The sequence below is a fragment of the Trichechus manatus genome, unplaced genomic scaffold (genome assembly GCF_000243295.1).
Source record: "Trichechus manatus latirostris isolate Lorelei unplaced genomic scaffold, TriManLat1.0 scaffold00045, whole genome shotgun sequence".
NCBI classification, from domain to species: domain Eukaryota; kingdom Metazoa; phylum Chordata; class Mammalia; order Sirenia; family Trichechidae; genus Trichechus; species Trichechus manatus.
The window spans coordinates 4,486,027-4,500,253 of NW_004443981.1; the positions used below are offsets into that span (position 1 = coordinate 4,486,027).

General features: G+C 45.7%; 1 protein-coding gene and 1 non-coding gene across 3 annotated transcripts in view; one reads left to right on the forward strand and one right to left on the reverse strand.

Moving 5' to 3' along the window:
* The window catches only part of FBLN5 (fibulin 5), a 95,156-nt gene that overhangs the window by 77,673 nt on the left and 3,256 nt on the right, over positions 1–14,227 (reverse strand). For both annotated transcript variants that reach the window (XM_004376670.2, XM_004376669.2), the window contains exons 2-4: positions 13,212–13,266; positions 10,680–10,731; positions 8,044–8,298 (exon numbers count right to left, since the gene is read on the reverse strand). In XM_004376670.2, coding sequence (XP_004376727.1) covers positions 8,044–8,298; positions 10,680–10,731; positions 13,212–13,266 — 362 coding nt within the window. The remainder of the gene's footprint in view (positions 1–8,043; positions 8,299–10,679; positions 10,732–13,211; positions 13,267–14,227) is intronic.
* Positions 1,267–1,337, forward strand: TRNAV-UAC (transfer RNA valine (anticodon UAC)). Its single transcript has one exon. It is a non-coding gene; the product is annotated as a tRNA-Val (tRNA).

Here is a 14,227-nt window from a genome sequence, read left to right on the forward strand (position 1 = left end):
AAATAGGAAAGGGACTGCTGCAGCTGCAAGCTAAGGAATGCCTGGGGCTACCAGAAACTGGGAGAGACTAGAAAGGACCTTTCCCTAGAGGCTTCAGAGAGAACGTGGCCCTGCCGACACCCTGATTTCAGACTCCCAGCCTCCAGAACTGTGAGACAATAAATTTCTATTGTTTAAAGTCACCCACTTTGTGGTGTTTTATTATGGCAGTGCTAGGAAACTAATCAGAGGTCATGTGACTTTCTTAATGTCACATGACTAACAAGGAGCAAATCTGGGATCCAAGTCCAGTTCTACTGACATACAGGCTTTAAAAAAATGTTTTTGGATTTTTGTTTGTTGCCCAAGAAACATAAGGGCAGAGCCAAGAAAAATATGTAATACATTCTTCCAACAAATTCAAACACACAGAATTACATAGGGAAAAAAAAAAAGATTCTACCTTCCTTTAAACGCAGTCCTGGTTAAGACTAGACAGAGGGAATGTTGTTGGGTGCCACCGAGTCAATTTCAACTCATAGACCCAATATGAGAGTAGATCTGCCCTATAGGGTTTCCTAGGCTGTAATCTTTATGGAAGTAGATTGCCAGGTCTTTTCTCCCAAGGAGGAGCTGGTGGGTTTGAACTGCCGACCTTTCAGTTAGCAGCTGAGCACTTTCACCATTGGGTCACCAGGGCTCCTTTGAAAACTACTACAGACCAGCAGGAGCCCTGGTGGCACAGTGGTTAAGTGACACTGACCAGTAATCCAGTCTTGTTGTTAGGCACCATCAAGTTGATTTCGACTGATAGTGATCCCAGGTGTGCAGAGTAGAACTGCCCCATAGGGTTTCCTAGGCTGTAATCTTTACAGGAGTAGATTGCCAGGTCTTTTCTCCCAAAGAGCAACTGATGCGTTGAAACCACCGACCTTTCTCTTAGCAGCCAAGCACTTTAACCACGGTGCCACCAGAGCTCCTGCAGAGGGACAAGCCCTGCTAATCAAGTGTAAGATCCCTAGACCAGCAGCATCCACATCACCTGGGAGCCTGTGAGAAATGCTGAGCCTCAGGCCCCACCCCAGGCTTACAGAGTCAGAATCGGAAAGAATTCGATCCTCAAACCCTCTAAAAGACAAGTGCTCTTGGATCTAATTCTCAGGGGAAAGAAAAAACAATAACAGAATAATAGAATTAGGGGTTGGAGTAGGAGAGTTCCTAATGGAATGATAAGATTGAAATAACAAAAACATTCGTTATAATAACTGTTAGTGGGTCCTCATGGGAACAATGGTGGTTCAGTGATAGAATTCTTGCCTTACATGCAGGAGACCCAGGTTCGATTCCAGGCCAATGTACCTCATGCGCAGCCACCACCTGTCTGTCAGTGGAGTCTTGTGTGTTACTATGATGCTGAACAGGTTTCAGCAGAGCTTCCAAACTAAGATGAACTAGGAAGAAAGACCTGGTGATCTACTTCCAAAAACCCCATGGATCACAACAGTTCAATGCCGTTATGCGGGGCGTTACATGTAAGTCGAGGGTCTCCATGAAGCGGGGCAGCTAACCACAACGATAAGTCCTCACCATGAGGCAGGCTCCATGCTAAACAACTTACATGCATTATCTCATTTAACTCTCACAAACATCCTATGGAGGCTGGTACTGTTACCCGTTTTACAGATGGAAAAACTGAGGTTCAGAGATGTTGAGCCACTCGCGAAGGTTGCCCCCAGCCAGTGAGTGAAAAAGACTTGAAGCAAGATGGGAAAGCCCAGGTGGGGGCTACATGTGAACAAACTGAGCAAACCCAATAGTACAGTCCCCTCAATCCTGGGTCCCATTTCCACCCCAAGTCGGCTCAGCCCCAATGCCCTCAGCTGCTGATTCAAGAACTTTATGTTTTTTCTTCCTTGTCTCATCCTGGGAATTTGGTGTCAAGTTACGGCCCACGCCAGAGTCCCCCAGCCTGTGCAGAAAATAAGGAGAAAAGCCCTCGGGAGCAGAGGCCACCCACCCCTCCTGCCTCTGTGCATCTCTGCATCTCAAAGCAGATTCCTGCAGGGCTACAAGGTAGGTGTGTCCCGGGCTCTGGCTCCATTGTGGGGCATGTTGGAGGTTCTAACAATGAGGCCTTCAATATGTTTCAGACTACATATCTTTCTATAGATTATCATCTCAAGACTCCAGGCCAGACATGGCCGCCTCCATGGCACTCTCCCAACAAACACTTACTGCACAAAATTCTGTGCAGACATGTGAGGGAGGCACAGTTATACCCATTTTACAGATGAGAAATCGAGGTCCAGGTATCACAGCTAGAAAGTGGCCAAACCAAGGTAAGGGCAAGCCCTGTCTGACTTCTGAGCCCCGACGCTCTCCACTCCAGGACACAGCCTTCATGTCTCTGCTTCTCTTTTGTACCCAGTCTCAGGAATTATCAGATGCCGCCTTATACTGCAAAGTCCTAGGGTGACACAAATGGTTAAGTGCTCAACTACTAGCCAGAAGGTTTGTAGTTCGAACCACCCCAGAGCACTCGGAAGACAGGCCTGGCAATCTGTTTCTGAAAGGTCACAGCCTTGAAAACCCTATGGAGCAGCTCTACTCTGCACGCATGGGATTGCCATGAGTTGAAATTGACTCAACAGCAATTGACAACAATAAGCCTTGTATTTCAACTGTTTGTGTTCGTATCTAATTCCCGTCCTTGACCACAAGCTCTGGAGACAGCCCTGTGGCCGTTAGCAGACTCCCTGTCCACCTGGGCACCTAGGCCAGAGCTTGGTGCTCTGTAAACATTAGTTGAATAAATAGTCTGGCTTTCAGGAAAAAAGATCTCAAGAGAAAGCCTCAGACCAACACTGTCCATCTTCCAAAAGGATCCATAAGTGTTGCTCTGGGCCTGCTTGGGGGCCCTGAATTCAACAAAAAAGACATCTTGGGCCAGAAGGGAAGAATAAAAATATTGCTTGTAATTTCACAAAAGACCAGAAGAATTCCTGCAGTCTCCAGTGAAGCATGGCTCTTGCAAAAGGCTGCTTTCTCACACCCAAAACATTTCATGCACATTAGTTGTTGGTGGAGTCCCGAACATCACTACTGAGCCAGCTTGGTTTGCAAAGCCAGAACTTGGAAGGTCCCCTCAGAAAGGTGACAAGTTCAGCCCCAAAGGGGATGGACATGCAGAATCAAGTGGCATCTACATGCAAGGACCTCTACGTTGCTGTGGGCCGTGATTGGAAAGTTCCTGAACTAGGTTCCAAATCCCCCAGTGCTCCCAGCCCCTCAGCTGCAGCTCAGCCCAGGCCCTGAGTTTTCAGCGCCAGTTAACCCCACATCATCCTACTCCTGAGATGTCTCCTTGGTCAGCTCAGAAACCTTCACATATGTTTGGTTTTGCCTTTTCTCTGGGTTTTGGTTGGGTTCCAGATGGGTGAACATCCCCTGCTGGCAGCCCTTCCTCCTTGCCAGTTAATCACGTTGGTCCGGCTCCTCACCCCCAGAGAAGCAGGTCACCACCTCTCTCAAGGGTCTGGGTGACACATCCTGACCAGCTGAGTCCCACGTGGGGGTTGCCCTGTGCTGGAAACCCCCAGGCCAAGATGCCAGTTTACCTAATGGCACAAAACTTTCTGGGTTTGTGGATTGTAATTCTTGGGTCTTTATTCACTCAGTCTGCAAAACTATACCGAGTGATCCAGATTTACTTCTGGGAGCCTGTGGACTCAAACCTGAGCCAAATTTTGTTCCAGAGGCAGCAGGTCTAGTTGCCACTGAAGTGGAACCTAAGACAGAGAAGTAGAGAAGGAAGCTCAGAGGCACTGGGGCCACAAGCGCCAAGCCTGGCCCTGCCCAGCCTGGCCCTGCCCAGCCTACAGGAACAAGGTATGCCTAATTTGGACACAAGACAGAAGACCGCTTCCTTGAAAGTAGGTCCAAAACCCAGAAAAAGTAAGTCACAGTGAAAGAGGATTTCCACTTGCTCCTTCAAGGCAGACAAAAGCAGAGTACAAGAGGGCCAGAGAGCAGGAACGCTACCAGTGAAGTTGTTAGTTGCCGACAAGTCGATTCCAACTCATGGCGACCCCAAGTGTGCAGAGTAGAACTGCACTCCATGGGGTTGTTTCCAAGGCTGTGACCTTTTGGAAGCAGATCACCAGGCCTTTCTTCTGAGGTGCCTCTAGGAGGACTTGAACTGCCAGTCTTTTGGTTAGCAGTCCAGCTCTTACCCATTTGCACTACCCAGGGACTCCATCTATGAAGTAGCTTGCCAAAAATATTAAATCAGAATCAGATCAAGCCTTTGGATGTAACTACTACCAGTTTACAGAAAATACAGGGGTGAAGGAATATTTTAAATACACCATAGGAATGCAGTCAGCAAATCCCTCATGCAGAAAATTCTTCAGGACAAGTAACTCAGTTTCTCCTACAAATAAGTGGCAAGACTAACAAAAAAGAGTAAGAGGGATTTAAGAGACCTGTCAACCAAACATAATTTGTAAACCTTGTTTGGATCTCATTCAAACAAACCAACTGAAAAAAGACGTTTATGAGGCAATCAGAGAAATAAATACGAATTATTGATCATTACGAATTATCATAATGTGTTATTATAGGATACCATTATCATATCATAATTGATATGAATTATAAACATCTATACCTCACTTTGAGGTCCTTGGATGGTGAAAATGGTTTGCCCTGGACTACTAACCGAAAAGTTGATGGTTCCAACCCACCCAGCAGTGCCACGGAAGAAAAGCCTGGCAATCTGCTTCCATAAAGAGTACAACCAAGAAAATCCTATGGAGCTCGGTTCTACTCTGTAACACATGGGGCCACCATGAGTCAGAATCAACTTGATGGCAACAGGTTTGGTTTGGTTTTCTTACCTCACTTCAAGAAGATATGAATTATCAATAATTTTTGTAGGTTTGATAATGGTGTTTTTTTTTTTTTTTTTAAGGATCCTTATCTCTTAGATACTTTCTGAAGTATTTAAGAGGAAAGGATACACTGGCTGGGATGTGCTTTAAATTAATCCACTGGGGGAGGGTAAAGAAGATGAGATGGGGTCTATGCTGGTAACTCCTGAAGCTGGGCAATGAGTATGTGCACATCCGTTATGTTCTCTCTACTTTTGTCTAGGTCAAAATTTTACAGAACAGAAAATTTAGTTGGAAAAAATAAAAAAGAACAAGAGAAAGACCCAGTTTTCAATCCTGGCACTGGTACTGACTCCTTATGGGGCCATGAATAAACCTTGCCCTCACTGAGTCTCAGTTTCCTCATCCAGAGCCTGAATGGGTTCAAATCCTGGCTCGGCTCCCTCAATGGCTGTGTGAGCTTGAACAGGTTTCTTAACCTCTTTGTGCCTACGATTCCTCATTGGTACAATATGAATAATAACAATCCTACCTTATAAGGTTGTTGTGAAGCTTCTGCTATTATTACTGCTATCGTTGTTGTTACTATTGTTTATTCTTTTTTTTATTTTGACCAGGAGGAAGAGAATGTTGCTCCTCAGAGCTGTTGCTCTCCTCACCAGAACACCAAAGTTTCAGACATGTCTCCCAATTCTCCCGATTCAGACACTGCTCATCCGATGCTTCCTCCATGGGATAAGAGCTACACTCTGGGAAGCCCGGACGTTCTCCTTCTCTAGGCAGTGACCACTCCAGACTCACCTCCTTGTCTTTTCTCAACCATTTCCCCTTCTCATTTCCTCCCCCTTTTCTGCCACCTCTGTGCCTCGCTTCCCTTTTGCCCATTCCCAGGCCCACCTCTCTCTCATCCCTGCTCCTGGAAGGAACAGTGGGGAGAAAGAGCCTCCCTTCCCCGTCCTTTCTCTTGCTCCGGGCCCGTGAGGCCATGGCTGACAATGCCCAGAAGGACCTCTGCAGGGCCTAGTTGAAAGCCCTCAGTAAGTCAGGAAACAGTGGGGCGGGGTGAAGGGAAGGAAGAAAGAACTCGTACTTATGAATGCATAATGCTGGACTTTTGGGAAATGGATGGGCCTGGTGCCAGCTCTTGCTAGGGTTCCTGCATTGTATTCTTCCTACAAAAGGGCCATTATGTCTCGTGTGACAGGTTCGGAGTCATAAACTGCATGACGTCACAGGGGTGAATATGTTTCTCAGTCACATCCTCACTCTCAAGGCACCAGGATCCTGGAGAGAGTCTGCAGGAGGGAGGCGGTGCTTCCAAGAGCCCGGTGACAGTTCCCAGCTGTTCCGCTAAAGGGGTCTGTGGGGCCGCCCAGGACATCAGGTAGCACAGCCTACACCATGACCATTTAGCCCTTCTAAAAGCTGAAGTGCATCAGAAGGGTCATTACACCCCGGCCTCACTTTAAAATGCACACAAGTGGGGCTGGTCACACGGCTTATCCAGCCCCACGTGACCTCCCAGAAGAGCAGTCCCCCTTACTTCTCTTTCTCTGCATGTTCTTTTGGGGTCATTTCTACCAGATGGGAGAGATCACATGGGATAGTGAGGAGTCACCGGGAGTCAGGATGGCTGGGACGCCCATCCTAACTTGTCGGAGCCCCTTTTATAAAGTGAAGAGATGAGAGCTAGAGGTTGTGAAAGTCCTGTCCAGTTATAATGGTCTATTTCTCTGCTACTTGTTGTAAGGAAGCGTGTCACTATCTCCTCCACCAAAGCTTCAGTGCAAGGCCGATGGGTCCCACAATCTTTCCCTTTGCGTGTTTTCAAGATGACCATCGACCAGCCTCCTGCACTTGCTCTTGTGTGCTCTCTCTCTCTCCTTCTCTTCTCTCTCTCTCTCTCTCACACAGACACAGACACACAGACACAGACACACACACACAGACACACACAGACACACACACAGACACACAGACACACACACACACACACACACATGCACGCGCCCCGTCCCTGGGACCAGACCAGTACGAATGAGGAAGTTTGGGTTTGGGTGTATCCAACTTTCCCTTGTAGCTCTGTTTGCGTATTAATTGCATATATTCAAATGGAAATGCCCGCTCACTTACATGAACATATAGAAAATATTATAAAATAACCAGCACTACCTCTCTAACAGTTGGTGAGAGCCCTGAAATGGGACCAACAAGAATCTTACTTGATAGACCAAACCTTTGGAGTATTTTTATAGAAATATTAGAATTTTGATTTGTATTTATTTTTATCACATCCTTTTAAGTTGTCTGTTTTTTATGTATGCTTTATACTCCACAAACTATACTAGTGTAATAGTATATAAGTTATAAATATACATTTAATGGGGGGTATAGGCTTAAAAAGATTTTGCAGATGTGGTCCACCATCAAGACTTTGAAAGCCATCATTCTAGGCCATCTCCCAAAGCCGGAGATAGTTACAAGGTATTGGTCCAACCACAGCCAAAGGGAAAAGGGAGGATGCCAGAGAACCCTCCTCCAAGGCCACACTAGCCAACAAAACACCAAAGCTCACTAGGGTACCAGTCACACTACTCACCAACTCCTTTGGGGCCTCATGGCTATGTGTCTCCTTCCTCCCAGTGGCTATTCTTGCTATGAGTTCCCATCAGTAAGGCTTCTTTTGGCCAGATGAGCATTTGATTTCCACCCGAGGAACCAGCTTTCTTTCTAGAAAGGTTGATCTTGGTCTTCAAGGCTTCTTCTATTGCAGAAGCCTATGTTCCGTTCAAGGGTGGGAGAGCTGAAGAGAGAGCTCTGGCCCTTTCTAGCTCTTGTCTCTGCAATTTACTTAATAAGTTTGAACAAATGTATTTGTTATTAAATTGAAATGTAAGCTTGGACTTAAGATATATATGTAAGTAATAAATGAAAATTAAATAAAGAAAAAGTTGACTCTTTGGAGAACTGTGAATAAGACAGCAAGCTAGACCCCAAGGTCAGAAGGGACCCAGAGATACAGGCTCCTATGAGTTGAATAACTCTATAGAAAGTAAGTTACTGCTTCACTGGTGTATTGAATAGTAGCTAACAAGTCATTTGAGCTGGACATGCTGGGTTCAGGCAACACCTTCACCAAATGCGAGAGAAGGCTAGATGCTGGACTACTCACCCACACACTGGTTGCTTTCATCCATCTGGTATCCAAAGCGGCATATGAGAGGCCTTGAAATCGTGGGGTAGTTTGGAGCTGAAAGAGGTGGGGCAGCTGCTGGGTATGGACCTGAGTAAGGGGTCGAAAAGGAGTTTGAGTAGGGCCCTCGATACACTGGGTTTGTTCGGGGGATACATAAATATCCGCCATTTTGGTTAACACACATCATGTCTCCTCGGCAGGCCTCAGGGATGGTCCGGCATTCATCTACATCTGGAAGGGTCAAAGAAAGGACAAGTGTTAGGGGGGCCACAATGTACATAGTGCGTATTTAAGCAGAACTTGTACCAAGAACATGAAGGACCCCAGAACGGCCGCACCTGCTCCTAACCACCTAGGGCAGTCCCTCGCTCATCATGGGTAAGTGCTCCTAAATATGGGCTGAATTAAATCGAATTGACCAGTGCCACCGAAACATCAACTACTCAAATACCGCCAACATGATTTTGGTCATATCTACAAAAACCTATATTATTTATACAATATAATTCTTTAAATCAACTCACTTTTTTTTTTTTTAAAATCAACTCACCTTTAAAATCTTGTATTACTGCAGCAAATGAGAACCATTATCAATTAGTATATATAGAAGATAATGGTAAAATTCAATATAAGCCAAAAAAACCAAACCCATTGCTGTCAAGTAGATTCCGACTCACAGCAACCCGATAGGACAGAGTAGAACTGCCCCATAAGGTTTCCAAGGAGCGGCTGGTGGATTCGAACTGCCAACCTTTTTGTTAGCAGCTGAGCTCTTAACCACTCGGCCACCAGGCCTCCACTATTAAAATCAAGTGTTTATCTCTGGGGGTCCCACCTAAAAACATCTCAGGTACTCGGTGTGTATATCCTGCTCTCTGGAAACACTGGGATGGACCAAAGATTGTTCCCACTTCTACTCCAAACAGTGGCTGGGCAGGGGAGAAATAGTCCCCTGCATCAAGAAAGACAAGGCTTGGCTGAGCGCTAGCTACTTGTTCAGAAAGCAGAGCTTACTTTAAAGTCAGCTCACACCATGCTGGCAAACAGAGCCCATGTCTACTCAGGCTGTTATGCCTGGAGGTGGGAGGTAGGTTCTCTAGAAAATCAGCCTTGCTAGGGTAAGGCTAGGAGTCCTTGGGTGGCACAAATGGTTAACAAACTCAGGCTGTTAACTGAAAGACTGGAGGTTCGAGTCTACTCAGAGGTGCCTAGAAAGGCCTAGCAATATGCTTCCGAATACCTAGCCATTGAAAACCCTGTGGAGCACAGTTCTGGTCTGACACACATGGGGCCACCATGAGTCAGAGATGACTCAACGACAACTGGTTAGGGTAGGAGGGAGGTCTGAATCCTGACTCCAGTATAAACAGCAGACCTGACTGTATACCCTAAATAAGTGCCAGAGGTGGGGAGAAGCAGGGCTGCCTTGTTCTTTTCATATACCCTATGCTCCATCCATACCAAAGTATTCTACACTATGAACATACTTTCTGGCTCTGGTCTTTGCTTATGCTATTCCTTCTACCTGGAATGCCATTTCTCAGGATCCTACTCATCCTTCAATAGCTAATTCACACATGACCTCCATGAAGGCTTTCTTTATGAACCCCAGACCCAAGGCATCATTCTCTCCTCATCTTCTGCAGGGCCTATTGCTTTCACCTTTACTGGGCAATTACTTTATTTCACCTGTCACAAAATTCACTATTTCTAGATCTATTCTTCCTATTGAATGGTGTGGCAGACAGAAGAATAGCATCCTGCCCCCTCAAAAAAAAGTCTATGTCCTAATCCCCAGAACTTGTTACATTATATGGCAAAAGGGAATTAAGGTTGCAGATAGAATTAAGGTTGCTAATAAATTGACCTTGAGAAGGGGGATATTAACCTGGATTATCTGGTTGGGCCCAATTAATCACATGAGTTCTTAAAAGTGAAAGAAGAAGCAAAAGGGTTGGTCAGAGAGATGCAGCAATGGAAGAAGAAGAAGAAGGAGAGATGTGAATCATGAGAAGGACTTGACCTACCATCACTGGCTTTGAAGATGGAAGGAAAGGGGTGGGGGGCAAGTCAAGGAATGAGGGTGGCCCCTAGAAGCTGAGAATGACTCTCAGCTGATAGCCACAAGGAGTCAGGGACTTCAGCCCTACAATTACAAGAAACTGAATTCTGCCAACAACCTGCATGAGCAAGGAAATGGATTCTCCCCTAGAGCCTCCCGAAATGAACGCAGCCCTGCCCACACCTTGATGGTAGCCCGGTGAGACCCATGTTGGACTTCTGATCTATGGAAATGGGAGATAATAAATTTGTGTTGTTAAAGCCACAAAGTCTGTGGCAATTTGTTAGGGCAGCAATAAAAGACTAATATGAAGGGAAAGCCTGTTGAGATCAGAGACCAATTCTTGCTCATCTTTGGTCCCTGACAGTGCTAAGGAAGGTGATCAAGAAAAGGCTGCCACTGACTTCATTCATTCCACAGCACTGTTTTCTTCCATGGGTGAGGCTAACAGAGGTTTGACAATATGGAACATCAGCTGAGAAAGCAGTGGCCCTGGGCTACAGCTGCCCCTGAAGCCCCTGCCCCAGGGAAGGGTTTGCAGTGACCTCACCGTAGCACTGTCCTGATGTGCGATCCAGGTCAAAACCATTAGTGCATTGTTGCTGCAGGGAAGGGGAGAGAAGAGAGAGGCAAGGTCAAGGTACATACTTACATTTTACTGTAAAAGTACTGTCCCTGCATCACAGAACACTTGAGAAATGGAGTAAAGAAAGAAAGACATCTGTGTGTCCACCAATGTTTATTATAGCTTTATTCACAATAGGCAAAAAGTGGAAACCACCCAAGTGTCCATCAACTGTGAATGGATAAACAAAATGCGGTCTATCCATACTATTTATTATTCAGCCACAAAAAAGGAATAAAGTTCTGATACATGCTATGGCATGGATGAACCTTGAAAACATCATACCGAGTGAAATAAGTTGGACACAAAAGAATACACAGTGTATGATCCCACTTCTATGAAATATATAGAATAGGCAAATGCACAGAGACAAAATTAGGTTAGTGGTTACCAGGGGCTGGGGGAAGGGGGAATGGGAAGTGACTGCTTAATGAGTACTGAATTTCTGTTTGGGGTGATAAAAGTTTTGAAATAGTAGTGATGGTTGCATAACATTGTGAATGTAATTAATGTCACTGAATTGTACACTTTAAAGTGGCAAATTTTATGTTATATATACTTTACCACAATAAAAAAAAATTTAAGGCGCCCATAACACCAACACCTATTATAATCCATATATATATATACTTACTTTTTTTTTTAATACTTAGCATTCCTTCTTAAGCTCCCTGTCCCCCATACTGTTGCTTCATAAAATAAATCTCATTTTTAACAGATGGTTGTTGGGGTTTTTCAATGCTCCAGTTAAGAAGCGCAGTGTTAACCATGTCTGATCTACCAGATGTCTACACCCATGTTCATCCCCTTTCCAGGAATGGATAAGCCTGTGTAAGGGCAATGATTCTTTCTTTGGATGTTTTATCTCATCTTCTCAGAGCCTAACATCGGCCCTTTGCCTCTATGAAGGCTTCTACCTGACTCTGAGGCCATAAAATAAAAGCTACACTGCAGATGCAGTTGGTTTTCAGTGAAAAGAAATGGGGAAATGCCTTGATTTCCATCTCAGTAAGATAATTATGCTTCCAGAAATAGATGGATCTCAACAACCCCAGAGTGTTCGAGACTTCGCATATACCTTGAGTTACAACTTTATGTACTTTTAAAAAAATGTCTTGGGATGGACAAGTGGACCCTTTAGCGAAGACCTTGAAGCTGCCATTTTATAGGAATGAGGGGCGGGGTTCGGGGGATGTTTCCAACTGTGAGAGCTTCAATCCCTGGCCTCTTCACTCCATATCTTCAGATCCCTGCCTTCCCCACGGCAGCACAGGGCTCGGCTTCCCTGAGCTGCGGTGTAGGGATTCGGCCTGCACTCCTGGGAGCAAGTTCAGGCATCCCTGGGCCTTGGAGCAAGGGAACAGAGCAGATGAGCCAGGAGGCAGTTCTATAGAGCTTGGGAGGCCAGGAGACCCAGGTTCCTGCCCTGGTTCTCCAACTAAGTGCTGGATTGGGTTCAAATTCTCTGGGCCATCTGGCTTCAAATTCTCACTCTGATACCTACTAGCTGCATAACCTTTCTATATCTCAGTTTCCTCATCTGTAAAATGGGAATAATAGAACTTACTTTTTACATGGTTGTAAGGACTAAATGTGCTAATATATGTAAAGTGCTAAAAAGCAGTGAAGACAACAATGTCGCCACTGGCCTCTCTGAGTCTAGATTTCCCCATCTGTACCAGAGGGCTGGATTAGAAGACTCCAAGGTCCCTCCAAGGCCTAAAGCTCTTTGTTTCTCCTCCGAAGATCCTTTTCCTCCCAATGGCCTGGATATGTTCAAAATGCTTAGTATGGAGGGAAAAAATATTCCCCTATCGTCCTGCAGCCCTGGAGCTCTGCTCGGAGGTGGGGCTTCTCTGATTTCTATCCTAAACCAGAGACGAGGAGAAGCTGCTCTGAGCTTTCAGGAAGGATCTGGCCACACGTCTCCAGGGCTGACACGAATGGGAACAGGTCTCCGATGGCTTTATAAAGGCCAGGAGGCTGCAGGCTCCTCCTCTGCCCTTGCTGTGGGCCTAACCTTGCAGCCCTCTCAACCCAGAGATGGGCCACAGGTCTGGAGCTGAATAACCCCGACAGGCATGTTGGTGTGTCTGGGTACTCCACGTCCCCTCCCGAGACACACACACAGACCCAGGGGGAGACACACAGGTGGCTCAGGGGCATTGACCCTCAGAAACAAAGAGCACTTTTTATGATATTTCGGTAAACCAGCACAAAGGAAGCAGCATGATCTAATTAAACAAGTCCTGGATCAGGAGTCAGGAGTTCAGGTCCCAGCCCTGACACTGCGGCAAGTCTCTCCCCTTCTCTAAGCCTCAGCTTTCATCTCTGTAAAATGGAGAGCTTGGATTACAGAAACCCGAAGGCCCCTTCCATCCCCACGAATGCATGGTTGGGATCCCTCATTTTTGTTTTTAACATGTTTCTAGATTATTAAAAAGAAAAAGATCTTACCTGTGCATTCCCAGGACTTGGAAGACAGAGAGCCAGAATGGTAATGGTGAGTATCCTGTGGAGGGTGAGAAGCCAAATATAAATACCCAAGAAACATCCAGGTTTAGGGGATGTGACCTAACACCACCAGGCATCTATAACGGCCACCTCCCTATGTACTTATAGTGTGGGGTGGGACCCCAGGTACTCTAACCTCACCAAACAGAACAGCACCTTTCCTACTTGTTTCATATAAAATCACATTTTTTAATAAAAAGTTTTGCTGCTTAAAAAAAAAAAAATTTAAAAACTACCGTCATGGTATTAATAATATATTTACCAGGTGCTTTGTACACCATGAGTCGGCATCAACTCAACGGCAACTGGTTTTGGAGTCCCTCAGTGGTGCAAGGACAGAGCCCTGGTGGTGCAGTGGTTAAGCACTCGGCTGCTAACTGAAACCACCAGCTGTTCTACAGAGGAGAAAGATATGGCAGTCTGCTTCCGTAAATATTTATAGTCTGGGAAACCCTACGAGGCAGTTCTACTCTGTCCTATAGGGTCGCTATGAGTCGGAATCAACTTGACAACAATGGGCTTGGTTTGGTTTTTTTCAGGTGGTGCAAATGGGTAACACACTCAGCTGTTAGCTGAATAGTTGGCAGTTTGAGTCCACTCAGAGGTGACTCAGAAGAAAGGCCTGGCGATCTACTTCCATAAAATCAGCCACTGAAAACCCTGTGGAGTACAGTTCTACTTTGACACACATAGGGTTGCTATGAATAGGAGTCAACTTGATGGCAACTGGTGTTTTTTCATTCCTTAAGCAAGACTTGCTAACATCTTCATTAACAAATGATTGCAGGGTGATCAAGCCCATCAAGCCCTCAAAGCATGACAGGAAATTAGAGTCTAAACATGAAGTACTCTGAGTACCACAGAAGGTGCTGCAGGAATGCTGATTAACCAGAGCCTTCTCCACATACTTGAATCCCCCAGCCCACAAACATTAACCACCGCTGCACCCCCTCCCCCCA